The sequence below is a fragment of the Prionailurus viverrinus genome, chromosome B2 (assembly GCF_022837055.1).
Source record: "Prionailurus viverrinus isolate Anna chromosome B2, UM_Priviv_1.0, whole genome shotgun sequence".
NCBI lineage: Eukaryota > Metazoa > Chordata > Mammalia > Carnivora > Felidae > Prionailurus > Prionailurus viverrinus.
Window position 1 is genome coordinate 49623305 of NC_062565.1, and position 27220 is coordinate 49650524.

The following is a 27220-nucleotide window of genomic DNA, read 5'->3' on the forward strand; positions in this document are numbered from 1 at the left end:
AGCAGTCTGGCTGGTCCAAAGATGAAATGCTTGATGAAAAGATTTCACTTCCTATCATAGAAAGCTAAAAGGGCCAAAAGAGTGCTTTTCAGTAAACAATGACTGAAGCCCATAGATGACACTAGTCCCTCCTTATCCATAGTTTTGCTTTCTATGGTTTCAGTTACCCGTGGTCAACTGCAGTCTCAAAGCAGATGATCCTCATATAGATGACTATATGTCAGAAGATCAATATTTGCCTAACACTGGGTCGCAGTGCCTACCTCATTCACCTCACTTCATGTCATTATGTAGGCATTTTATTATCTCACGTGATCACAAGAAGGGTGAGCATAGTAAAGTAAGATATTTTGAGAGAGATAGAGAGACCACATTCACATAACTTTTACTATCATATATTGTTATAGCGGTTTTATTTTATTTTTAGTCATTGCTGTTTCTCTCTTATTGTGCCTAATTTATAAATTAAACTTTATCATGGGTGTGTATGTATAGGAGAAAACATGGTATATATATGGGTTTTGTGCTGTCCATGATTTCGGGCATCCACTGGGGGTCTTGGAACCTATCTTCCACAGATAAAGATGACTACTGTATAACAGAGCCTTGACAGAGCAAAATGGCAGAGTCCTCAGCATATGCACACATCCATGTCTAGAGTAATTATTCTATGATAAGTAATGGGGTTTTAGTTTGTTATGCCAGTATAGGAATGCCCATGTAGGTGACATCATGTTTTCTGGAGATTGAGCCTGCATTTTTATTTCCCTTTGGCTCATGCTATGTAACCAAAAGTACATAAGAAGCCGGAGAGAGATACTTAAAGCTCATCATTTTATACTTTGCTGCAGTTACTAACACAAATCTCAATGGCTTACCATGACAAAGATTATTCCCTGTTCACGCTGATGTCGGCAATAGGTGGACCTCAGCTCTGCCCCTACTGTCTTCATTTTGATTCCCAAACTGAAGGAGCCAATCCTACTTGGGACAGCCTCTTCTCAAGCAGAGGAAAAAGGGCAAAATGGCCAAAGCATTGTAACAGCTCTTAAAACTTCTACTTGGCCATGCAGTATATCACTTCCACTCACATTCCTTGACCAAAGCAGGTCCATGGCTAAGCCCCATGTCCCAGTAGGACAGGGAAGTGTGGTCCAACCACTGGGAGACATGAAAGTCACCTGACGGTGGGTGGAGGTTATCGAATCCTCCTACTGGTAAGTGAGGAAATAACTGGGGACTAAATGTACTCTGTCTGCCACAAGAATAATAGCCACTAGCATTTCTTACTTAAGGAAATAGTGCCCATGCTGTAATTAACTTTGTCACCTCAGCAACAGATGGTCCAAGATTTTTAAGAGGTTTTACCATTGCCCCATCACCAGCACATGGTCTAGACACCGTTCTACCTCATCTCTTTGGGTCCACTGCTTCACTCACCATGCAGGGAAAGTGTTCCACTCCTCACAGCCAGGAACTTGACACCATATGGAAAGAAAGGGGTAGAGTGAGAACTCCCGTAGAGTTTGATCTCAGCTTTGCCTTGGAAGGGCTTGTCCTTGGATCCAATCCGGAGCTCCCCACCATCAGAAATGAGGATGGAGTGTACCCTGAGCTCAATGGGTCCTGGATCCATGAAAATCAGCTTGCCTCCTAATGGCCAAAGAGAAGATTATCAGTCCCTGGGAGGATAAGGTTCACCACCTTTTGACAGTTCCAATGTCTGATGAAATCCTCTTTATTTATATACATTTGCTGGAATTTAGACTTATTTTATCTTGCTCTCTCTTCTAGAAGCACAATAGAATATGGATTGGACCCCCATGGGTAGACGTACTATACCACTAAGCCAGTTGAGGCTGGCTATCACTATTCACCACATCTCTATGTTGTTTTTCATGGCAATATCCTAAATGCCCAGCAATTTAGGACTGGTCAAATAAGGGATGAGAAAGTCACCATTTTGGCCATCAATCAACAGATAAAAGCAGCCTATAAAATTAAGTTTAGAAACAAGTGAATAAGAAATAGGAATAGAAGAAAATATGGGAAAATTATACAAATTATGACACTAGGGACTGTAATTAGGGCTGCCATCATGACGTATGCAGCATTTTACCTGGCCAACAATCATTTTACTTCACTTTTGATAATAGACACTAATTTCCTTAAGAAATTGCTCTGCTCCACTCAACAGAGTTGAGTGGGATTGTCAATCAGAGTAGCCTGTCCTACTGTAGTCTAAGCCATGTACCCATGCTTCAAATGAAAATCTGGAGTTCAATGGAAGAGAAGACAAGAAATGTTTAGATTTTAGTAATTCCATTGGTGGCATCTAAATGAGCCTGAGAAGAGGTTTCTATTTCTGAGGCCCCCACCTGCTAAGCCCCTTCAAAATGCCCTGACAGCTATCATTTCTACACCTAATTTTCCAGACTTTCTATCAGTTCTTGTAAATGACCCAATATATTCTCCCTAAATTTCCTATTGTAAAAGAAAGTTGGTTTCCATTGTTAGCAATCAAATAAACTTAACTGATACAGATATGTTTTCTTCAATAACCAAATTTTCTGTGATGTAGGAGTATTATTTTACAATAAAATTAAATTGTGAGAATTAAATACTTAAGAAATTAAAACATGCTTTCATCTTTATAATACTTTTCTTTAAAAGAACTTAGAATATTTGTATTTCATATAGAATTTTCCCTGTAATGCCAAAATAATTAAAGGATCCCATCTAAATAACCACTTTAACCTGAATGAGTTACTAAATCTATCTCCCTCCTGCATATGGTTTGCAAAAGTACTGGACAAGACTCTTCTATCCTGTAACAAGGTTGTAAGAGGTTTGATTTCATACTGGAAACATCAGGAGCCCTCTTTTCCACATCCTACAACAGCTTGCCACCTAACTCAGAATGAAAGTCAAAGTCCTGATACTGGGCTGCAAAAGGCCCTTCATGATTTACCACCCATCTCCAGTTCCCCTGCATCATCATCTACAACTCACCCCTTCACTCACCTGCCCTGAACACACTGGCCTGCTGGTCAGTTCTCAGCAGGACTTACTTGTTTTCTGACCTGCTGTATTCTTCTGTCAGGTATCCCTGTGACTCACTCCCTCTTGTTTCAAATCAAATGTTAACTCCTCACTGAGGCCTTCCTCTCCAGGCTATACAAATAGCATGCCCTCACTCCTTACTCAAATGCATTTTCTTTCATAACACTTACCATCAGGCACATTATATATTTACGTGTTTAGTGTCTGCCCCCCCCCCCCACTAGAATGCATGCTTCATGAGGGCACTAATCTGTTTTGTTTACCTCTGTATTTCATTGTCTAGAACAGTGACAAATAGGTAGGTGGCACTCAATATATATAATTGTAGAGCAAACTAATAAATGGTTATATCATTTTAGAGAATCTGGATTAAGTATCTGAATTTCGTTTATGGATACAAAGAAAATGGCTCAAAAAGCAGATTCTTCTGGGGGCACCGGGGTGATTCAGTCGGTTAAGGTTCAGACTTCAGCTCAGGTCATGAGCTCATTGCTCAAGGGTTCAAGCCCCACGTCAGGCTCTGTGCTGACAGGCCAGAGACTGCTTCAGATTCTGTGTCTCCCTCTCTTTCTGCCCCTCCCCCCTATTCACACTGTCTCTCTCAAAAAAAAAAAAAACATTAAAAAATTTTTTTTACAAAACAATTTCTCCTGTAGAAAGGAGAATCTCAGTGAGCGAGCGGCAGTGAAGACCAAGACTCTTCAATTGCTAAATTTAGTCCTAAATCCAATGTGCCAAGTTATTTAGTTGTATTGTTGTTTTCCAGAAATCACAACTGGAAGTATTTACTCAAACATGTACTGGAGGGATGAGACGGAGAGCAGAAAAAGGCTAAGATGCCCTTAGTCATTTTTGTTTACTTCCATCCTAGCACAGAGATAGTGATCAGTTAACATTTGACCCAATATTCAAACGTGGAAGCCATCTCAACCCTGACCTTCTGCTCTAACATTGCTCTTCCATTTTCCTCAGTCCTCTTCATTGAACCTTCTAGGCTTATATCCTGAAACCCAAACTACACACCATCAGCAACAGTCATAGGATGTTTATGTGGATTTTACCTCTGAAAGTGTTCTCTCCTTTCAGTCACAATTTAGAACAACACACCCCATGTGGGTACCCAGTTTCTCCCTTGGTAAAATGTGCACAATAAGAGTTCTTCCCTCAGAGAATTATGATGGTATTTCTTTAAGTGAAGCTTACAGATCCCCAGTCTCAGGTCTGGCACCTATTAGACAACACAGTGGTGTCAAGTGGCTCTTGTCAAACTCACTGTCTGCACTTGCCCCACTGGTGCCATCACTACTCATTTGCACACCTCCCCCAACACTCTAGCACTACTGGTCTCCCTTCTTCCAACATCTCACCATTGGCAGGTCCCCCTTTCCTTGTGAAGCATGGTACAGTGATACATGCTCAGGTAAGCTATTCAAGATGCAAGAAAATGTCCATTGATGTGCAGGCTTGATGCTACAGCAGCACCACATGACTTCCAGACTTCCAGAGGACCTACTGGCAATTTTGACTTTAATTTTCCCTTCCATTGCCATCACAATGACAAGAATAATCATCAAAAATGCAATAATAGTGGGGCGCCTGGGTGGCTCAGTCGGTTGAGCATACAACTTCGGCTCAGGTCATGATCTCATGGTTCCTGGGTTTGAGCCCCGCGTTGGGCTCTGTGCTGACAGCTCAGAGCCTGGAGCCTGCTTTAGCTTCTGTGTCTCCCTCTCTCTCTGCCCCTAACCCACTCGCATTCTGTCTCTGTCTCTCTTAAAAATAAATAAACATTAAAAAATTTTTTTTAAACAAATGCAGTAATAGTCATTAATCCTGCTGTGAACAAGAGGGAAGAAATGTGACCTCTTTACTAAAACTTTTCCATTCACAGTCACATGTCATTAATGTCCCAACTAATTATTTTCAACTGGTGGACCATGGATTTGCATGGTATGACTCCTCCATTATAAATAGTCAGGAAATGTGAACTGACCTTGATGAGCAAGTGGTGGAAACAGGGAGCAGACTCTGCCTATTAGCCTCTCAATGACCTTCAGTAAGTCCCATAAAATTGCTAGGTCTTAGATTACCCAGTTTCCAAATCTGTCCTACTCAGTGCCTGGGGATGATCTGTTTTCTCATCATTCCCATGCAGGACAGAACCATGCATTCACCGAGACCCTTTCCAGCTTTAAAACATTGGACATCTACATCTTCAAGAATTCATTTGGATGTGTCTTTGGCACTGATGCAGACAGAGAGCTCATGTTTTCCTGATACCACCTATGCTGCAGTGAACTTGGCATTTCACTTGGGAAGAGTATCAACATACATAGTCAGAAATTCAAATAATTCTACAGGGAAAACAATGGTGCTAACACTTATTAAGCCCCTACTGTATGTCAAAATCTTTAGATGTGTTGTCGGAAATGACCTTCAAAATAAGTCTGAAGTCAATATCATGCATCATATTTCACAGTCCAGAGAGTGAGAGGTGGGAGAGGTGGTCTCTCTCAGCCCAGAATGAGCAGAGCAAGCCTTAGAACCCAGGACCACCTTCCAGAAGAGTTCATATTCAATCTACATCTGCAAACCCTCCCGGGTTACTTTTTTATTAATTAGAATTATCAGTTATATTTAAAGAAAAACATGTGTTAACCTAAGTGAAGTTTGCCTGTGGCTTGTTTATATATGTTTTATTTCCATTTTGTAAGTGTAGATATACCTTGCCTCATGCAAAACAGGATTTGAGGCAGAATACAAGGATTAGTGGGTAAATTTATAAACCTGGGCTTTGTTCCTCATCCCATCAAGCGAAATATTAAACACACAAAAACAAATGGGTAGAAATTTAGAAACATCATTTACTGAGGGGAGCTAATAATGATGCTAATGAAGGGAGAAAATGAATGATTGGTATTGGCAAGAGTACTAAAAACAGGACTAATTAATATGATAACCATTACTTCCTGCTAAAAAGCCTTCCCTCCTTACTTATCAGTGGCAAGTATAAGGAAATCTAGGTAAATTAAGAAGAGAGTTTGATGAGGAATTCATCTCTTTTTAATTGAAATAATTAAAAGTGGTAACAAAAATGAAAGCTTCTCAGTGTGAAAGAATGTAAGGTTTATACCCAAGCTAGCTCTGTTCCAAGGCCCCAAGTGTTATCTCCTCACACTTTATTAGCTTAAAACAAATATCCAGTGAGCTGCTTTGGAGCGTAGTGACTTGAGATAAGAGGGCACAGGGAGGACTTTATTCCTCCACTTTATAGAGCTTGACCACATTTCTGAGCACTGAAATAAAGAGCAGGGCTGAAATCGGCCTGTGGCTGTGACCCTTAAGTTGCTTATTATGATTGTTCATGAAAGCTGAGTATGTCCCACAAGTGACCTTGGGTAATTTTATAAAAATCAATCAACCATCATTATTGTTACTTCCCCTCTAAAATAAATAAATGAACACAACTTTTTACATGTAATCACTCTTTTCCATTCAACATCCCTTTTATTTCTTTTAAAGGGAAGTCAAGGAGACTTTTAGCAGCTAGCTCATGTTTGCAAAGTACATCAAAACCTGCTTTTCGCTAACCCCACAATTAGCCATCCTCTGTAATAACCGCGGAATGATTTGTTGTATGTGTTTTGAAAAAAAAAATTACACAGTTCTAGCTATTTTCCCCTTTACGGTAAGAATCTAGAGTATAAATATTTTACCACACAATAAGACTCCAAAGGAACTGGCTATGCCTTCTATTTGCAATTCTTTGCCTCCCTTCCCTTGACCCCTCCCCAGCTAGGCCTTTGCCTGACAAGTCTGTAAGAACTGGTCCTATGAAGGTCATGATGGCATCCAGACTGGTGAATCCAAGTCTCGATGCTCTGTTCTCGCCTGTCCTGAGTGGCCAGCAGTATATGATAGGCTAAGTAACTCCTTTCTGGAAAATCCTTCCCCTCACTGGCCAACACTGTGCTCTCCTGGTTTTCCTCCTACTCCCCAAGACTCCCCTCCTAGCCTCCTCAGACTCCTCCTGTTTGTCCCAACTACTGACATGCAGAGTATCTCAACATTCAGTCCTTCTACCACTTTTCTTATCATTCTATGAACAAGGTTGTCTCACTTTGTCCTAGGGATTTAAATACCATCACAGGCTAATGGCTGATGACTCCCAAACTGGTATCTCCAAGGCCCACCTCTGCCCTCAGCTCAAACTCACATACCCAACTACCACTCAATATCTCTCCTTAGATGTCTCACAAGCTCCTCAACTGAGCACATTCAAAAAAATGAATTCCTCACCTTGTCCCACAGATCATCCCACAGTCCTTGCCGAGGCCGCAAATGGTAACTCCATTCTTCCAGGTGTTCAGTCTGAAAATTCTAGCATCAACTTTCACTCTCACAGCCAATTCTCCAAGAAATTTTGTGCATCCTGCCTTCAGAAAATCCCCACGATCTAAGCACTTCTCACCACTTCCACATCTGCCGCTGGGGTCTAAGTCACTCTCATCTCATCCCCAGATTATTGCAACAGCCTCTCAATTCTGCTCCCTGCTTCTGTCCCCACCCCCACCTGTACCACAGGGTCTATTCTCAAAACAGCATCAAGTGTAATTGTTTTCTTTTCTGTGAACCTTGTCATGTCACCTCTCTGCTCAGAGTTTCCAATGGCTCCCACCACACTTGGAGGCAAAGCTGACCAAATCCTACAGACTTGGTCCTCTCTGGCCCAGTCTCACTGTGCTCTCCTTCAGGCTCCCAGTCCTCTGTTGCACTGACCTTCTTACTCTCCCTACTTCACGGCCTTTGCCTTACTGTGTGCAAATCCCACCAACTGCCACTAAACTCCCTCTCCACCCACTCCATTTGCTTAGCAAATCGAACAAAAACTATAATTTACATTCTTGACTGCCTTCTTTAGAGAAATGAACTCTGTGAGAGCAAGAATTTTGGTCTATTTCATTCACAACCATAGCCCCTATACCTACAACAGTGGCTGGTCCATAGGGGAACTTGGCAAGTGGTCAATAAATTCATGTTGAATAAGTAGGAGTTGAAGTTACAGAAGTGAATGAGGTCTCCCAGGGTGCCTGGATGGCACAGTAGGTTCAACTTCCAACTTCAGCTCAGGTCATGACCTCGCAGTTTGTGAATTTAAGCCCCATAGGACCGGGCTATCTGCTATCAATGTATAGCCTACTTCAGATCTTCTGTACCCCTCTCTCTCTGCCCCTCTCTGGCTCATTCACACACTTTCTCTCTCTTTCTCTCTCTCTCTCTCTCTCTCAAAAATAAATAAAAACTTTTAAAAAAGAAGACATTAATGAGGTCTCCCAGGGAGATCGTGGAGAGGGAGAACAGAAGAGAGATAAGAGAAACCAACTGTCAAATATTAATATCTGAAAACCAGACTAAGGAGAGGAAGTAGCAAGATTCTTCGGTGTGGGTCACAAAACTTAGGTGAATTACAAGATTTGGAAGGTCCTAGTGACATAAGCTCTAGGAAGAATTTTAAGAACTAGGAAGGTGGTAGATGAAAAGATGTCATTATGTGAACTTTAGAAGGTTTGGGGGAGAAAGGGTGCAGAGCAAGAGTGCACTTCCTTAGTGGGTGAAAGCCAGGTGATAAAATGAACCCAGTGAGAATGACTCCAGGGTTAAGCAGAGGGAAAGTCAGACGGGAATGGAGGCAAGGCCCAGGTAGGCATCTGAGGACCTCAATTAATTCCATCAATCTATAACCCAAACTAGATAATTCATTGCTCAAAGCCTGAACTCCCTAAATTTGTATATATAAATTATTCCATTTACTTGTTTATATTGATGAACCCCCATTCAGTTTTTTGAGTCAACCTTAAATAATTCCTTAAAACATTTAGCAGCCTGGATCTGGTTACCTTTCCTGTAGTTATACACTCAAATACATAGGGAAGCCTCTGGAATTCTCTCTCTCCCTGGAGAATTGTAGAAAACTATCCATTCAGGGTGGACAGACCCCCTTCTCTGCCTGGGTAAGAAGAGCTGGCTGAGCTATCCAGGCCCATTACTGCACCCTACCGGACGGTGTTGCTGTAGGGGTGGGCATCAGGAGGAGGTGAGAGAGAGAGAGGGGAGAAAAGTAGTACTGGGGGAAGGCAGACACAGCCCAAAGCTGTTTTGGGGATGCACACAGCTTCCTTTGTTGGCAAGATCCGGATTAGGCTTGTGCCTGATCCACTGGAGCAGAGCCTAGAAGCCTTCGAGGTGGGCTTGTCCCCGGCCAGAAAGGCGGAAAATCAATTTGGCTGGCAAACGAGAGCCCCCAAGAGCTCAGTGCACGCTCCATAATCCTATCCACTAGCAGCTCAGGAAATAGATGCCTGAGCCCTCACATATTCATGGGGGATGTGAGGCATAAATCAGGCTTTAAGGATTGGGGGCGAAGGGAATGGACTCTCAGTCTGGTTACTAATTAATCAAGCACAGAACACCTAAACCTAGCAACCTGGGAGCAAGCCACACACACACAGGCACGGGCTGCTGCTGCTGCTGCTTTTCCTGATGGTTTTTTTTTTTTCATTTCAATTAAAATAGATATCGAATGAAAATTTCCCCTTTAGCTGATGCTGCTTATGCATCCCCCCGTTCTTCCTTTAATTAAAAAACATGCTTATTGCAATACTTGCCAGAATCACTTTAACGGTATTTTAATTGTAATGTCTCTGCCTGATTACAAAAAGAAAATATGAACTCAAAAGTATGGGCGAAAGATGTTCTCAGGGTGCAGGAAAAGAATCACACACCTCTCTGAAATGGATGCCATGTGCTAATTCCTTAATTAGCCCAGTATTACTGTAAAACTGGCAATGAAGACTGGGGGGTGGGGGTGGGGGTGGGGGTTGGGTGGGGGGAATATCTGAAATAAAATCACCGACTCAGAGCCACACACTATGGCAGTTGGGAGAAATCATTTTCATCAGCTCTGATTTCCCTGGCAGGATAGAGAACCGCATGTAATGAAGAATGCCATGCTCAGGATTGGCCCTTGCAATGTGGCCAGCCAAGTTTTCACTGTTCTTTGCAAAGGGTCACACAGCCTTTGGGAAAAGATTAGCAGGGCTATATTCACTGGCTTCCAGTCCTGACAATTCTATATGGCTCCCTTTACTGCTTTAGCCTAGTAGTTCTCAAACTTGAACATGCATCGAAGTCACCTGGAGGTCTCCAAACACAGATTGGCAGGTCTCATACCCAAAGCTGATTTGCTATGGGGCCCCAAAATTTGCATTTCTAGCAAGTTCCCACATGATACTGATGTTGATCAGGGACCACACTTTGAGAACTACTGCTCTAGGTAAATTAAGTCATTGCTCTAAGTGTCCATAGTCTTATGCTGTATACTCTCATCTAAAATCGGTTGAAAACTACAAGGCTGGTATTGCAAATTAATTCACTTCTTCATTCATCCAACATTTGCTGTTATTTTCCACTCTTTCTGCTAGGTGCTGACATTAAAAAAAAAAATGCAAAAAATACAGTCTCTACAGCCACAAGGTCAGGTAAAGTTTAATTGCCCCCGGTAAATAGAAACACCCTGGTTTTGGGGCGCCTGGGTGGCGCAGTCGGTTAAGTGTCCGACTTCAGCCAGGTCACGATCTCGCGGTCCGTGAGTTCGAGCCCCGCGTCAGGCTCTGGGCTGATGGCTCAGAGCCTGGAGCCTGTTTCCGATTCTGTGTCTCCCTCTCTCTCTGCCTCTCCCCCGTTCATGCTCTGTCTCTCTCTGTCCCAAAAATAAATAAACGTTGAAAAAAAAATTAAAAAAAAAAAAAGAAACACCCTGGTTTTAGTGAATTGGCCAATTTTACAGATAATTGAGAAAGATAAAGATTGTCAATCAGTTTTTACTTTTTTGCTCTGAAACATAAAACTCATTAAGTTAACTTTATAAATTAATTAACTCTACACTAACTATAAGGTGTAAACATATTCGTGGGAAAGAAACTACTAGAAATATTCAAAGGAACCAAAACACAGATACAAATAAATGCCTTCGTCATTATAGCTATTATCATCAATTGCTACTTAACTAAACCTTGGTTCCTTTCTATCTCTCAAAAAGCATCACTTCCTTTTTCCAACACAGCTTCTGGCATTTAAGTAGTCAAGTTCCTCAGCTGTTCCATGGATTTCTAAAAAGTCACTTAAAATCTCAGGGTGGTGGGGAGGAAGCTGTTTGTAAGGAGGAAATGAAAAGACCAGGGGAACAAAAAAAGAACAATCCACAATCACACAAAAGAACAAAAACCTATCTTTTCTTTAAAGTCTATACCAGGCAGATAAAAAAAATCTCTCTAGCTACCAAGTAACTCATTCATTCAAATGATCTCCTTCCTTCTCTCTATCAACATTCAATTAGCATGGACTCATTCACATTTTTTTTAATATTTATTTATTTTTGAGAGAAACAGAGCACAAGTGGGGTAGGGGCAGAGAGAGAAGGAGACACAGAATCTGAAACAGTCTCCAGACTCCCAGCTGTCAGTACAGAGCCCGACTCGGGGCTCGAACCCATGACCCGTAACACCATTACCTGAGCTGAAATCAGATGTTTAACCGAGTGAGCCACACAGGCACCTCCCAATCACATTTTTTAATAGCCTTCCAACTTGATACATTTCTCGAAGCAGTTCAAAAGGTTCCAGGTCTAATTGTTCTCTGACTATTGTGAACATAATTTGGCTATAGCATAATAACTTCACAAGTGAAAGATCACAGTTGTTTCCTCATAGTATTTATTTATTTAAAAAATGATAACTCCTACCTTTTCCTGACCCTCAGGAATATCACAGTACATGAGAAATAAAAGTAATGAAATGCTTAGTCTCTGATTTTTATATGTGTAAGAATCCTGGGTACATAAGCATCCCAGATTTCCAGTTCTGCTTTTGACCTTGATAAAGAGGATATGGAAAACATTAATCAAAAAAATGAGGTAAACACTTAAGGAGATGGGTGTCTGAGTGGCTCAGTTGGTAAAGCATCTGACTTCAGCTCAGGTCATGATCTCATGATTTGTAGGTTCAAGCCCTGTGTCGGGCTCTGTGCAGACAGCTCAGAGCCTGGAGCCTGTTTCAGATTCTATGTCTCCTTCTCTCTCTACTCCTCCCCTGCTCACACTCTGTCTCTCAAAGATGAATAAACATTTAAAAAAATTTTTTTTAAAAAGAGGTAAGGAGAGATCAAACCCTGAAGGACCCTATAAGCCATATTAAGGAGTTTAGGTTTGATTTTAAAGGCTAATGGAAAGTCAGTGAAGGCTTTTAAGTAAGAAAGTTTGAAATATTTATCTTTCATTACTGAAAATATTACAGCTTCTGTGCTAGGAAGGGACTGGTCCCTTTTCGATAGCATTTTTCATGTTACAACATTCAAGTTGTCAAGACATAAAACTGTAAATTGTTTAATATCTATCTATCTGTCTGTCTGCCCATCTATTGAAAGCATGTCCTTTCTCATAGCTATGGCTTATCTTTCATTTAAGGCTAATCAAGCGTGTCTGGGACTGTTCTCTGGAAGTAAATAATGTAAGTCATTGTCTGATTGGGAAAAATAAGGGGTTTCAGAGCCAAGTGTCCCCCACAGTAAAAAGCCTTTGTCTCTGATCTCCTGATACACAAATAGTAAATGAAATTGGTCACTGTCTGGACTAATCCACTAACATTTGAGAATACCAGGAAGGACTCTGATTACAGAGAAATCCACAACTGACGTTAATCTGCCTCTTTAGGTCAGAAATTCATTCATTAGTTCACTCATTCAACAATTATTTGAATACCTACTATGTGCCTGAAGATGTAATGTTCTCACTATACAATGGTGAGCAAAAACAGACCTGGATCCTACTTTCTTAAGTGTATAACCTATATCACCCATTCTCCAAAGGTAGAGGGAATTAAAAAACACACCCTAATATTAAATATGTAGTCACCAGCAAAAGACTAACATATGGAGACACACAAGGTAAAGGGGATTCAGGGTGGGTTTCAAAAAGGCAGGTCTGTCTGGGGTGCCTAGGTGGCACAGCTGGTTGAGCATCCGACTTCAGCTCAGGTCATGATCTCATGGTTCAAGAGTTTTGAGCCCCATGTTGGTTTCATTGCTGCCAACACTCAGTCGGCTTCGGATCCTCTGTCCCCACTCTCTCCTGCTTGTGCCCTTGCTTGCTCTCTCTCAAAGATAAATAAAACATTTAAAAAAAAAACCAAAAATTTCAGATTATTTCTTTCTGGATGCTGACATCTTCACGAGGCTTCCTCTTTTGACTACTGCAAAACTCAGCCCATTCTGGAGCACCATGATTGGAAAAGTGGGAAGAAAGCACATTAACTCCTTTATTGCACTTCCCTCCTAACAAAGGGAAAAGAGTCACCATCAATTCCATTTTCTGCATTGATCTCAGGACCAGCACCTTACTCAAAGCCAAAGGAGAATCTGTGGCTCCCTCAAATTTGAACTCAGGCCCTCGGTTTCCTGACGAAACTGCAATAAGTCAAACTTGCTGCGCTGTGTGCACATAATTATCCCATCCCCTGCCTTGAAGAGTAGCTATGTTTCAGCTGGGAGAAGAGTCAATCTCCTTTTTCCACCAACTTTTAATCACTTTAAACATACCAATTTGTAACAAATTTTACCAGCCCAAATAACCTTCTCATGTTGACCAATATATTATATACTTAAGAAAGAAGGAAATATTAATGCAGAATATTTCATTTTTATCAAAACTCCAGCCTGCCTGCATTTAGATTTTAAATCCATGCTGATATCTGTGAGGTCGAAATTATGGGCACTGGGTAATCTGCCCAGTGACTCACAGAGACCGAATGCACACGGAAACCACAAGCTATGTCCCAGGGCAGTCCTGCCTCATGGCATTCCCAGATCACAACACTGGTAAAGCATTACCCGAAGCCCGCACCTAGTGAAACTGAGGCTGATTGGGTGCTAACCACAAGGAACAAAGTGTAGAATCCTGAGGATTAAAAAAAGGCTGTGCTGAGTACAGCACCAAAAACCTCACTCTGAAATCCTCAAATCCTTTCCAGGGATGAAGAAATTCCACACAGAACTTGATAGTGGATCAAGAGAAGATAGCTCATCTCAACGAGCCAAGAATATTCATTTGCATACCACAGAAATCCCAAATATACTAAAGAGATCTCAGTACCTTCAAAACTGTAGACCACAAAAAATCAGAGAAAACAAGACCATATTCTGAACAGCACCAGAAAAACACACTTCCATTAAGTCAAAATAACAAGGAAAATGGAGACAACCAAATGGACAGACTCTGCTCCTGCCATCTCTGTATCTTTCCCTCTCCTGCCATAGAAAGAAAAGCACTTCAACATGTATTCTGAAGATAACAGAGGCAAAAGCAATACAACGTCCTTATTACCAAGCTAATTCTTTCAGTAATCCAGTTTGCTTTGTATATAGAAGCAGCCACTATCTGTAAATAAAATTGCAACTTAGGCCTGATATTTCAGCCATCTCTTCTGTTATCCCCATCAGTCCGGAAAACAAAACAAAACAAAAACTATTAATTGGGTGTTTACTCTGGACCAAGCCCTGTGCTGAGGGCTTTACAAACATTCCCTCATGTAATATTCAAAACACCCATCTGAGTTGCACAATACTTTGTAGACTTGCCACACAATAGCAAACAAGTAAATGATAGTCATCATTGTTACTGTTGCTGTCATTATAATAGACATGACCCTAATGAGGAGAAATGTGAGGTTTATGGAGGTTATGCAATTTGCCCAAGGTCACAGGACTAGTAAGAAGCAAAAACCAGATTCAGACTGTTTTCTCTGGCCCAAAAGCCTGCTAAGCATTTAACTGCTTTGGTATACACCAGTAGACCAAGAAATAGAAAATCACATTAAAGGAGACCAGTGCACTATTAAGCAGCAACAGAGACTAGAAATAAGTTTCTGCTCAAGCATTTTAAAGGGATGGCATTGTAAGTAGGAAGAAACTGAAATGTCTTCCTTCTGAAAGCCCAAAACCAAGGGAAGATGGGTTTCTAGAGTTCATTCCCCCATTGACCCTTTCTTAATCATTATTTCTAGGCCACTTTATGTCAAACTGCCTGGCCATCAGAAGTGAGAGAAATTCATTGCTTCATTCAGAAAATATGAATGTTTCTTCAACTAGAGACTGCAGACTCAAGATCCTTGTCCAAGATGCATAACGGCTCTGACAAGAGGGTAACATCCCTCCTTTGTTATTATGGCTCATCATAATTACTTGGGATAAAATAATAAATTTTAATTCAGCGATGCTTATGGCCGTCGGGCATCTTAACATAAAAGAACAAAAAATATAATTAATTAAATCAAGGCAATATGCCTATTTCCATCCCAGCTCATTAGTATTAATTGATTGGGTTAATTCTCTTTTGTGTTTAATAGTACCTCCTAAAAATCAATCTAAAAAAGAGGGAGAAATGGAAGAGAGAAGTAGAGATGGTAAGTAAATGAAATTTCTGAATATTTTGTTAATTAACTCAAAATATAATAAATATAGCTTACACTCTTATGGTCACAAAAATAATGTGCCACTTTTTAATAAAGTTCAGGAATCAGTACATACAGCATCATAAATAATGGCTAAAATTTTGCCTCAAAGAAATGTATAATCTTCCTCTCTAAGTTGTACTAATAAGAAAAGACTATCAATTCTATTTTACAGATGGAAATACAAGGAAGGCACAGAGAATTCAAGACTCTTGAGGGCCATATGTAGAGGTACTGTATTAGTTTTCCTGTTGTAGGGGCCTACCTAGTCTTCTACATATTAGAATGCTGGCTTCCATGTATGGAAAAATAACATAGAAGATGCAATATTTTCATAAAGTAGTTCTAAATATAGTTGTTAGGTGATCTAATTTCACTTTTATGTAACACTAATCCTTTTCTTAAAGTGTATATATTCTTCACGTAGAATGTCACCTTTGTAATGTGGGAATGGAGGAGAAAGTGCCTCAACCAGTGATACTTTTTGTTTGTTAAAATCTTTTGAAAAGATTATTTCTGGCTTGAAACTCTTCATGCTTTATCTTGGCCCATAGATGATATCAGAAACCGAAAGAAAACTCCACTCAGCTATTTTTGTGATACCATGAATGCGTATGAGAAAGAGAGGGGTGCTGAGATGGTTCAGTCAGTTAAGCGTCTAACTCTTGATTTCGACCCAGGTCATGATCTCACGGTTTGTGGGATCGAGCTTTGTGTCGGGCTATACACTGACAGCGTGGAGCCTGCTTGGGACTTTCTCTCTCTCTCCCTCTCTCTCTATCCCTCCCCCACTTGAGTGTCTGACTCTCTCTCTCAAAATAAACTAACATTTTTTAAAAAGGGAAAAGAGTAACAGATTCAGAGACTGAATTACTGTTGATGATGATGATTCAATCTTATATTTGAATAAACTTTTTATTATCCCTCAAGTACTTTCACACACTGTATAGTCAAGAGAAGATATTATAGGTTTAGAGCAATACTAGCAACCAGATTTTTGAGAGTTGGAGTCCTTTACCAGTTCCGAATGCCTTTTAGAAACAGAAAAATAACTTACCAATGGATTTTATATTTCTCACAATTCACAGTGGCATACACTTATATATAGGTATATGTATGTAAATATATGTATTTATGTGTATATATGTGTGCATATATACATGTGTGTTTACATATGTACCTATGCATACATATATACCTATATATGTAAGAACAACTAAAGACAATAAAAGTTAGGAAAAGTGATAATTAAGAAAGCAAGACTTTAAAAATTATGTTTTTGGGGGGGGCGCCTGGGTGGCTCAGTCGGTTGAGCGGCCGACTTTGGCTCGGGTCATGATCTCGCGGTCTGTGAGTTCGAGCCCCGCGTCGGGCTCTGTGCTGACGGCTCAGAGCCTGGAGCCTGTTTCAGATTCTGTGTCTCCCTCTCTCTGACCCTCCCCCATTCATGCTCTGTCTCTCTCTGTCTCAAAAATAAATAAACGTTAAAAAAATTTTTTTAAAAATTATGCTTTTTAAATTTCATACGGGATCTGAACTCTGCATCATTTTAGCTGTCCATCAACCATAAGCACATGGTTTCATTCAACCATCAACACATACTCAGTATCCTACACACTGAAGAGACAGTAGTAAATAGATTGGTGAAGTCATTTGCCTTTTGGAAGTTATGCTAGCAGAGGAAGCAGACTATGAACCGACAAGTAAATTTATAATATGTGAGGATAAATTGTTATGAAGAAGGTAAAGCAAAATAAAAGGAAAGAGAATAGTAAGAAGTGGTTGCAGTTTCTGAAAAGATGACCATCAAGGCCTCTCTAATAAGTTGATATTGTCTCAGAGAACAAACAAAATAAGTGAGCCAGCCACATGCATACCTGGAGGAAGAGTATTCCAGGCAAAAGACATTTTGGGCAAAGGCGTGAGGTATGTGTACACCTGGTATGTTTATAGAAGAGCTGAAACAGAATGAATGAGGAAGACCAGTCAATGAAGGGACCAGAAGTTTGATAACGGTAAGTTTAGATTATTCCTAATGAAATGAGAAGACACTGGAGGGTGTTAGAGGAAAGAAGTACAAGACCTGACATATTTTTAAAGGATGTGTACAATAAACTATTGGGGGGTTACTTTAGCATATGGCATAAGAGTCAAACACCAATGACTTAAACACATGAAGTCTTTTTCTTCAATCATGAAATAACTTCAGAGGTGAACAGTCCCAGTTGCAGTGTTACTACTGGCAACTCCAAAATCATCAGGATCCTGAGTTTCTTCCATCTTTCTGCTTCCCCATTCTGAATGAATCACCTCATTGTCCAAGATGGCAGCTGAAAATGTAGCTATTATATTTACATTCCAAGAAGCAAAGAAGAGGAAGAAGCAAGGACAAATAGGGCATGCATCCTAATGGGTCAACTCTACTTTAGGAACTTTCCAGATACCCTGTACCACACCTCCCCTTATATCTCCTTGATTGGCTCTAAGCCACAAGGCTATGTCTAACTAAAATGGAGGCCAGGAAATGTAGCATTTTGGCTGGATACTTTGTTGCCCCAAACAAAAATGGGGGGTCTGCTACTAAGGAAGACAAAGAATCAGAAACAGGGGAATCGATTACAGGGCCATTTGAAATGGTCCCAGCCAAAAATAATGTTGCTTAGAACTAGATTGGTACCAATGGATGTGTTGATCTATGAGACACAAGTCGAAGGTCCAGACAAGATTCACTGATGGATTGGTCATGGGATGTGAGAAACAGAAATAAGTCTAGAATGTTTCCAAGGTTTGGAGCCTGAGTCACTGAACATGAACAGTTCCAATATGCAAGATGGATTCTCTGTGTATATGAATGGTCAAAACTTATCTCAGACATAAATGATAGGGTCTTCACCTCCTACCACCCAATCCTAATCTTACAGTCTTGATACCCACTCCTCTGGAGTATTCTGCCTTTCTGCTTGCAACACATATTTTAGAATTAGAAATTTTACTCTTTTGAGGTGCCTAGGTGGCTCAGTCGGTTAAGCATCTGACTTCAGCTCAGGTCATGATCTCACAGTTTGTGAGTTTGAGCCCCACATCAGGCTCTGTGCTGACAGCTTAGAGCCTGGATCCTGCTGCGGATTCTGTGTCTCATTCTCTCTCTGCCCCTCCCCCCTTGTGCCTGCCTGCCTCTCTCTCTCTCTCTCTCTCTCTCTCCCTCCCTCCCTCTCTCAAAAATAAATAAAAATGTAAAAAAAAATTTAAAAAAAAGAGAAATTTTACTCTTTTGTATTTTCTCCCTAATTAGCTTCTCTAGTGATAATGCACATTTATTCACGTTAAGTATTAGTCTTCACTTTTTCTCATACCTCGTACAAATTCCTAGGCCACTTAACAAGTATCCAGAAGGCATGGTTGAATCAAATTGGATCTGTGTGGCTTCCCTGTTATCATTCTTTCTAGAAGCTATGACCCATCTATGTATGATAAAAATCTCAGTTTCATTCCAGGCAACCCTGCTCTCTGCCAACAACTCCTGTACCTATTTGTACAGAAACCAGTGTCCGCTACTTACCCTCACATTCCTACCAATGGCCCTACTCTCCAGGAGAAAGAGGGGATCCTTCAGATAACTCACTCTCCCTCTCCACAGGATAAGAGTTTACTCCTCTAAATCTAGCTCACTTATTCCAAGTAAATTCAGATTGAAATATATTGCCTGGACCAGGAGTATTAATAAAAGCCACTTTTAAAAGGTGACAGGTTGAGACAACTACTTGCATTATTCAGATGTTGAACTCTCCAGAAGTAAGAAATCAAGTGTATATTCCTCATGCCACTGCCTTTCTCTTACCCTTTACTTTCTGATGCCTCTTCTCCATCTTCAGTCTCTGGCCCTATCGCACCATTGCTTGATTGAACAATTACCTGGAAATAATGGGACATCTAGAGACTCAGTTGAGCTAGACTTTTATCTGGAAAAGTTCTCCCAAATAATATCAATATAAGGCAAAGACCCTTGAGAGCCTAAAGGTCATCTCATCCTTCAGCAGCATTTGACTCCCGGTTAAAGGTCTACAAAGAACATTTTTTAAATGTTTATTTATTTTTGAGAGACAGACAGACAGACATATACAGGATCCATGTTATCAGAGCAAAACCTGATGCAGAGCTCGAACTCACAAACCGTGAGATCATGATCTGAGTCAAAGTTGGATGCTTAAGTGACTGAGCCACCAAGGAGCCCCTACAAAGAACATTTTTAACCTGAGATTATAAATCTAAAATTTTCCTTTGTCATTGCTAGTCCTTAGGTAGTTGATGTCCATCAATAAGTCAGCATTCCCCAAAGCCACTGGTCATACACACACACACACACACACACACACACACACACACACACCACACACACACACACAAAGAGAGGTCAATAACCTAAGCTGACAGACAATTTTTCCTAAAGGATACAAATTAACTGATTTGCCTGAACACTTCTTCCTTGGTATCAGAAACACACATACACACACACACACACACACACACACACCTTCAAAATATAGAATGTGAAATGCCTAATCAGAAACCTGATTCCATCCATAAGAGACAGATATCCATATTACATTAGTTTATCCCCTTCAGAATATTTTATTTTCCCTTTATTTTCCCCCATGCTCTTACTCTAACAAGAACAAATGCCCTTGTAAGTGTTAAACATATTTTTTATAAAGAGTAATGTTTTAGTGCAGAGTTTTATAGCTACCCATAACTAATCACATTTCCAAAGCTATTTTCATTTGCCAATGAAGACAGTCACTTTGATAACCATTCCTTATTATCAGCCACTGAAGTAGGCAATGATTTTTATTCTCATTTAACAGATAAGGAAACAAATGCTCCAAGAGGTGAAATAAGTGACTTAGTCATTTGGTGATGTGGTGGAGAAGTTGAAATTTGAATTCTCATCCAACTTCCCAGACCCTAGAGCTATGTGGCCAGATTTTCAATAAGAAAGCCTATTTATATGACTTTTCAGGGGACCAGGAAGTCAAAACCACAACAGGGTAAGAGCAGGAAGAGATTGCTTTCTTGGCAGGGAATTTCAAAGGCAGCAACATTAACCACTTTCAGAGCATTTTGCTATATTGTGGGGGCTTCCCTGGACAAGCATGACTACAAAGTGCCTGAATAAAGAAGCATATTCTTTGGTAACATTGTTAACCTTCTTTTATTTGAAAAAATAAAATAATTAAGCTCTGTGCTTATAAGAGTCAACAGAAAGGGCCTTCATTTTGAACACTCTGACCACTTCTTCCTTTTACATTAAAATCTCAATTTGTTCCCAGAATAAATTCTCAACCAAGTGTTGGAACTTATCCAAAAAGTTCCCCTCCCTCCTGCCCCCAAAATGAAAGAATTATATATGGTAATGCCACCACTGATCTCCAAACTCCACAAACCTTTAACGTGCAGGAAGCTGAGGATGCTTGTGTTGGTGTCAAGCAGTAGCAATTGGCCATTCTCCACTGTGACATTGTCGCCATCTTGTGGCACTCTCTCAGGAAACCAACTGTAAGCCCTTGACCATCTCAGGCAGAACTGAAAGGAAAAGTTGCCCTGGAAAACAGTTTTAATGTTTTATTTTGTTTGGTTTAAAGCATAATAGTATGGAGGATCAACCTAAATGGAAATCTCTTAAACTAAAATTAATTTGCATGTAACGTTAAACGTCTCGATAAAATTAGTCACCCTCTCTTGACTAACTCAAAAAGGGATAAATACAGAAGGGAAAAGTTACACTTGAAATGTCTCTGTGTTGGCCACTGGAATTCTCCAACAATGTGGTGCTGCTCATGTTTTCTTACCTTTTATTTTTCTCCAGGACAAGTCCCTTTCTACTGAATAGAAGGGTCGATTCCATTTTTTATTTTTATAGACATGTATTGAGTCTTGAACAAAAAGTCATAAATATCCTGGAATCGAGAGAATTAAAATGTTCTGCTTGATGGGTGGCATTTTGCTTTATGTAATTGGTATCATTTTTCATTGGCTCTACTGCCAAGGGTCCTTGTTTTATAGGAACATTCCTCTTTCCAAGTCCAGCCTCCCACTCTGTCTCTTTTTGATATTTTTGTTGCCTTTCCCTCTATGCCTGGTGCATCAGTGCTGAAAACAAAATGCATAAATGAAATGCCCACTGACTTCAGAGGATAGCTTGAGTGAGTGATGGGCAGGGAGCGAGGCTGAGAGGGGCCCAGATAAAGAAGCACCCCCTTCCCACTCAGACTCCAGTCTCCCTCACAGAACTGTTGGCTTTTCTTTTAATTTATGGTCACACTGAAGTCACATGTTTTTCAAAAAAGGAATGTAAAAAACCACAGAAAGCAGTATTCAGCTCATGTAAGAGGCCAAGAACATGTCTAAATATCTTGTGCAGTTATGGGACTATAATTATGATAAGTATAATAAAATCAGAATAGAGAAGGTATTTCCCTCGAGGTAGTACATACATGTGTCTGCCTCTTTCCACACACTTCTTCCCACCCAGATTCTCACCAAATATGAAGCCTGGGTTCCTATAAAAGAACTGCCTAGAAAGTCCTCTTGTGAGGTGTTAGAAGCAGATGGGAGAAGATCATTAAGAAGGGAAGGCATGTTTATAATACCAATAACTACACCTACACAGAGAATAGTACCCTGGAGTATTTCTGAGAGAGAAAATGGAAAAGTATGTAGCCAGAATAGCCAATAGGTTTTCCAGGAGAGTGTACTGACCCCCCAACTCAATAGTTTTGAGTTGTACACCCAACCCAATTGCCAACAAGCCTTTGGGATAAGGAGAAGCAGTGTTTTTTTTTTATTCTCTACACCTACAAAGGAGAAAAAATTTCATGACTCCTCCCAATTTAAGAGATGGATAAGTAGCACTAGCACCATGAAAAGAAGGGGCTATACATGAGCATCTTTGTAAGTCGTATGAACTATATCCCCATAATGGCCATCTGTAGACTCAGAAAGTATGAAAGAATTTTAGCTCTTTACTGATTTCACACTGAAGTTAGGCAAAGGGAAGTAAAATTACACAAAGTGGCCCTTACAGGCTATACATTATATGTTCTTAGAATCCCTTAATTCATTTCCATTAAATCTAAAAAAAGGAGAGGGAGGTAAATAGGAGGAAACTGAAATGGAATAAAGTGGTGAAAAGGTGGGAGAGGCTAAACTGAATAAAGACAGTAAAGTCAACTGTAGAGAAGATGAACTAGATTATTGGTCACATTGGCTAGAAGTCCAATCTAAAAGAACTTTTGAATAAGCCTAATTAGGTTCCTAGAAGATTAGAAATGGAAAAACTCTAGAGAAATCCTATCTCTTCATTTTAAAGGGAGTTTCTCAGCTTAGAACAGTTTGAGGTAGAGAGTCCCTCAGTGCCACCATGATGGAATCAGAAGCTTAGGAGGTAGGGCCCAGGGAACCATCATTTTAATGATCCCTCAAATAACCACTTCTGCATCAAAGTTTGAGGATGAATTCAGGGCAAGGGCTAGAGGGAAGGAAGATATATCCCAAAAAGGAACCTGGACACTTCCTTCAAACCAGTCCCTGAAGCACAGGGTCTTAAGGAAGGCCAGCAAGCTGGACAAGATTGGGGTGTGGATGAGCTCTAATGAGTTTGAAGGATTCAACAACATAACTCTTCCTGAGACATTAACCTAGTGGTCAGATCTATACCCCACCTACAGAACAACAAGAAAAAGAGGCTCATGACTTTGACAGTGGAAAGATCTGGAACAATTAAACATTAATTAGGTATGTGAGGGAGTCAAAGGAAAGCAATTCCATGGTCTCTTGCATTAATTACTTTGAGAACATCATAATACTTCCAATTATCACTGATATCTGTTATCTACCTCTAAGTGAACTTTTAAGATAACTTTCTGTCTTGCTCTGAAGACCCTGTATATACATACACTAGCTACCTTCCATGTGTTATAACATCTTGGCCTGGCCTGTCAACCTTCAAAAATTGCTACACTAAACCCCAACTTGGCAAGTGGAAAGGTTAAATATTGTTATTTCCTCTTCACAGTTGAGGAAACAAAGGCTCAAAGAGTTTAAATGATGTGTCAAAGGCCACAGTGGTAAAAACAGATGGAATTGATACAGAGAAAGCTCCCAATTTAGGCCATTTCACTCACCTTGGCCTCTCCTGGAACACTCTTCCTCAAAATCTCTGCTGGCTCACTCTCCTACTTCATTCAGGACTCTGAGCAAATAACACCTCCTACCCTACCTCCTTAGTAAAATAGCACCTCCAATAACTCCCTCTCCCCAACACTGTTTAATTCTGGTATGAGAGCTTTAATTCCATGTGTATTTATCATCTATTGAGCTTACTCAAATGAAAGCAAAGACTTTGTGTATCGCCCACCCCTAAAAAGTATCTGACATAGTAAGTGCTCAATGGAACTCGAGGGGATAATTTCCCAAGTGAATCATTTCTAAATGAACTCCTAATCCCATACATGCATTTACAGATGTTATACACACACATAAATACACATGCACATGAGTGCAACCACCTTCCTGATACAATAGTTAAACAAATAGGTGGAAACTAAAATACTTAAAAATCTGTACCCCATGGGTTTGGCATCCACTGGGTTTCACTCACATTCTTTCACAATCCTTTCTGCATTTTCAAGCTCTATTCAAACTTAAACCGAATGATGATGAGTGTATCTAAATCAAAACCCAAGACTCAGATTCCCTTCTCCCTGTGAAACCTTTTGTCATTTTTTTTCATTTACCTTCAGTTTCTCTACTTAGTGTGGTATACCTCAAATGAACATAAATGTTAAGCATTATGTTTCAAGAGACCTAAGCTTCCTTGTGCCAAACTACTCTTTAATATAATAATGGTACCTTGAGATGTATAAATTTTTGTTGATGATTCATGGTACAGTACAAAACAGTGACTAAATACTAAAAGCTCTAAAGAGTTAATGCAGCCTCGGGGCACCTGGGCGGTTCAGTCAGTTGAGCTTCTGACTCATGATCCCAGGTCATGATCCAAGGGCTGTGGAATCTTGGATTGAGCCCTGCATCAAACTCTAAGCCCCACATCAATGTCTGTGCTGAGCATGGAACCAGCTTAAGATCCTCTCTCTCTCTTTCTCTCTCTCCCTCCCTCTCTCTCTCCACCTCTTCCCTGATTGCTCTCTCTCTCTCAAATAAAAGAAATAATAAAATAAAAATAAAAAATTAATGCAACCTCAACTATGTACCAGCTACCTGGGGAAGTAGAAATGTATCGCCATAATTGCAAGTTGTCAGTGAACCCGTAATTACAAACATACAATTTTAGCTCTTGACATTTTCAGAGGCGACACACTGGTAGTGTCATTCCCCGTGTCAGTGGCAGCCCTGTGACTACCAGGGCAACACTCCATTAAACCGTGAGACTGGCACACTTTCTAATCACTATCACTTTGATCCAATCTAGCAAAAAAGAATTCTAAGAGCATTTAAAAACGTTTCTTTATTTTTGAGAGAGAGAGCAGGGGAGGAGCAGAGACAGAAAGGAGAATCCCAAGTGGGCTCCACTATGCCACCAGCTCAGAGCCCGACATGGGGCTCAGTCCCACTAACTACAAGATCATGACCTGAGCCAAAATCAAGAATTGGAGTCTTAACCAACTGAGCCACCCAGGCGCCCCTGCTAAGGGCATTTTAAAAGACATCTTGTCAATATATCTGAAAGTCTCTGAATTGATGCCAACACGGCGTTTTTGGTGAAAACCACGTTTTGTGTCACCAGCTCCGCCTATTGGTCAAAGCAGTTTTCACCTCCACCTAATATAGTAAGTTTCTTCCACTATTGTTCCTAACATGCTCAGCCATTAGCTTTAGTTTTCTTCTTTGAGATAAGCCAATCACTCATTTCCATCCTGCAAATGAACAAAACCATTTCCGGGGTGCCTGGGTGGCTCAGTCGGTTAAACGTCCAAATTCAGCCCAGGTCATGATCTCACCGCTGGTGAGTTCGAGCCCCACGTTGGGCTCTGTGCTGACAGCTCAGAGCCTGGAGCCTGCTTTGGATTCTGTGTCTCCCTCTCTTTCTCTGCCCTTCCCCCACTCACGCTCTGTCTCTCTGTCAAAAATAAATAAATGTTAATATCCATTTAAAAAAAATTTTTCCTCACAGGCCTATAGGGTGAAGGTGGAAATAGAGATTTAAGAACTATCCAGAATTCACCCTCATCTTTTACCTCAGCCCATATAACTGAAAATAAACCAAAAAATAAAATATATACATATAAGTTTATGCCTACATATATATATATGCATGTGTACATGTGTGTATGTGTGTATATATACATATATATACACACATACACACACGTACACACACACACACACACACACACACACACACACATAGATATAGGCACAAACTTCCCTGCCTCAGCTAGGAAGCTTATGCAATTTGTTTTCTTCTTGCAGCATGTCAGCACTTCTCTGAACTTCGGGAAATGTGCAGTGTCTGCAAATCTTACATGTCACCTTAAATGTACTTGCAACACCACCAGAGTCATCTTGAAAGAAGTCATTGATCAGCAAGCTTGAGCACCAAGCAGAGCAGAGACCTATCTGTGAGCAAATGTGCTAAGCTGGGGTGCTGGAGGAGACAGAGGAGGGAAATCTCTCTAGTCAGTGTCTGCTGGATGACAAAGACAAGGAAGAAGTGTTCTGACACCTTACCAGAATGCCTTCTTGAGCATGCAAGCTTTGGAAATAGGACAAAACAGGTCCCTGTGACCAACATTCTCTCCACCCCTGACCCTTCGTCATTTTCTCAAAAGTATTTATTATCACTGAAACATGTATATCTGTTTATACTCTGCCAACCACCAACAAAATGTAAGCTTCACAAGAGCTTCTTGAGTTTCTGCTATATCCCCAGTTCCTCCAATGCCTGGTATGTACTAGGCACCCCAAAAATATATTTGAATGAATGGTCAGCTCTCATTAGGGCTCCTAATCACTATGCCATCATTTAACTTTTTTAATGTTTATTTATTTTTGAGAGAGAGAGAATCAGTGCATGAGCGGGGGAGGGGCAGAGAGAGAGGAAGACACAGAATCCGAAGCAGGCTCCAGGCTCTGAGCTGTCAGCCCAGAGCCCAACGCAGGGCTTGAACTCACAAACTACGTGATCATTATCTAAGCTAAAGTCAGATGCTTAACCGACTGAGATACCCCAGCGCCCATAACTATGCCATCATGTAAATTATCATTTTAATAACTGAAATTATCAGATATAAAGCCACAAATTTGGGGGGCACCTGGGTGGCTGAATCAATTAAGCATCTGACTTCAGCTCAGGTCATGATCTCGCGGTTCGTGAGTTTGAGCTCCACGTGGGGCTCTATGCTGACACCTCAGAGCCTGGAGCCTGCTTCAAATTCTGTGTCTACCTCTCTTTCTCTCAGCTCCTCCCCCACTCATGCTCTGTCTCTCTTTCTCAAAAATACATAAACATTAAAAAAAATTCAAGCTGCAAATTTTTTTCAATGCTCTTTCACATAGAAATATTTTTAATTTTTATAAAA

General features: G+C 40.5%; 1 protein-coding gene across 9 annotated transcripts in view; it reads right to left on the bottom strand.

Moving 5' to 3' along the window:
• Window positions 1-27220, bottom strand: part of PKHD1 (PKHD1 ciliary IPT domain containing fibrocystin/polyductin) — a 490229-nt gene that overhangs the window by 313097 nt on the left and 149912 nt on the right. For all 9 annotated transcript variants that reach the window (XR_007152423.1, XR_007152424.1, XM_047860172.1 and 6 more), the window contains 2 exons: window positions 21065-21221; window positions 1441-1653 (listed from right to left, as the gene is read on the bottom strand). Coding sequence is in view for 7 of the 9 variants with exons in the window: in XM_047860172.1 (XP_047716128.1) it covers window positions 1441-1653; window positions 21065-21221 (370 nt within the window). In the remaining 2 variants the exon portion in view is untranslated. The remainder of the gene's footprint in view (window positions 1-1440; window positions 1654-21064; window positions 21222-27220) is intronic.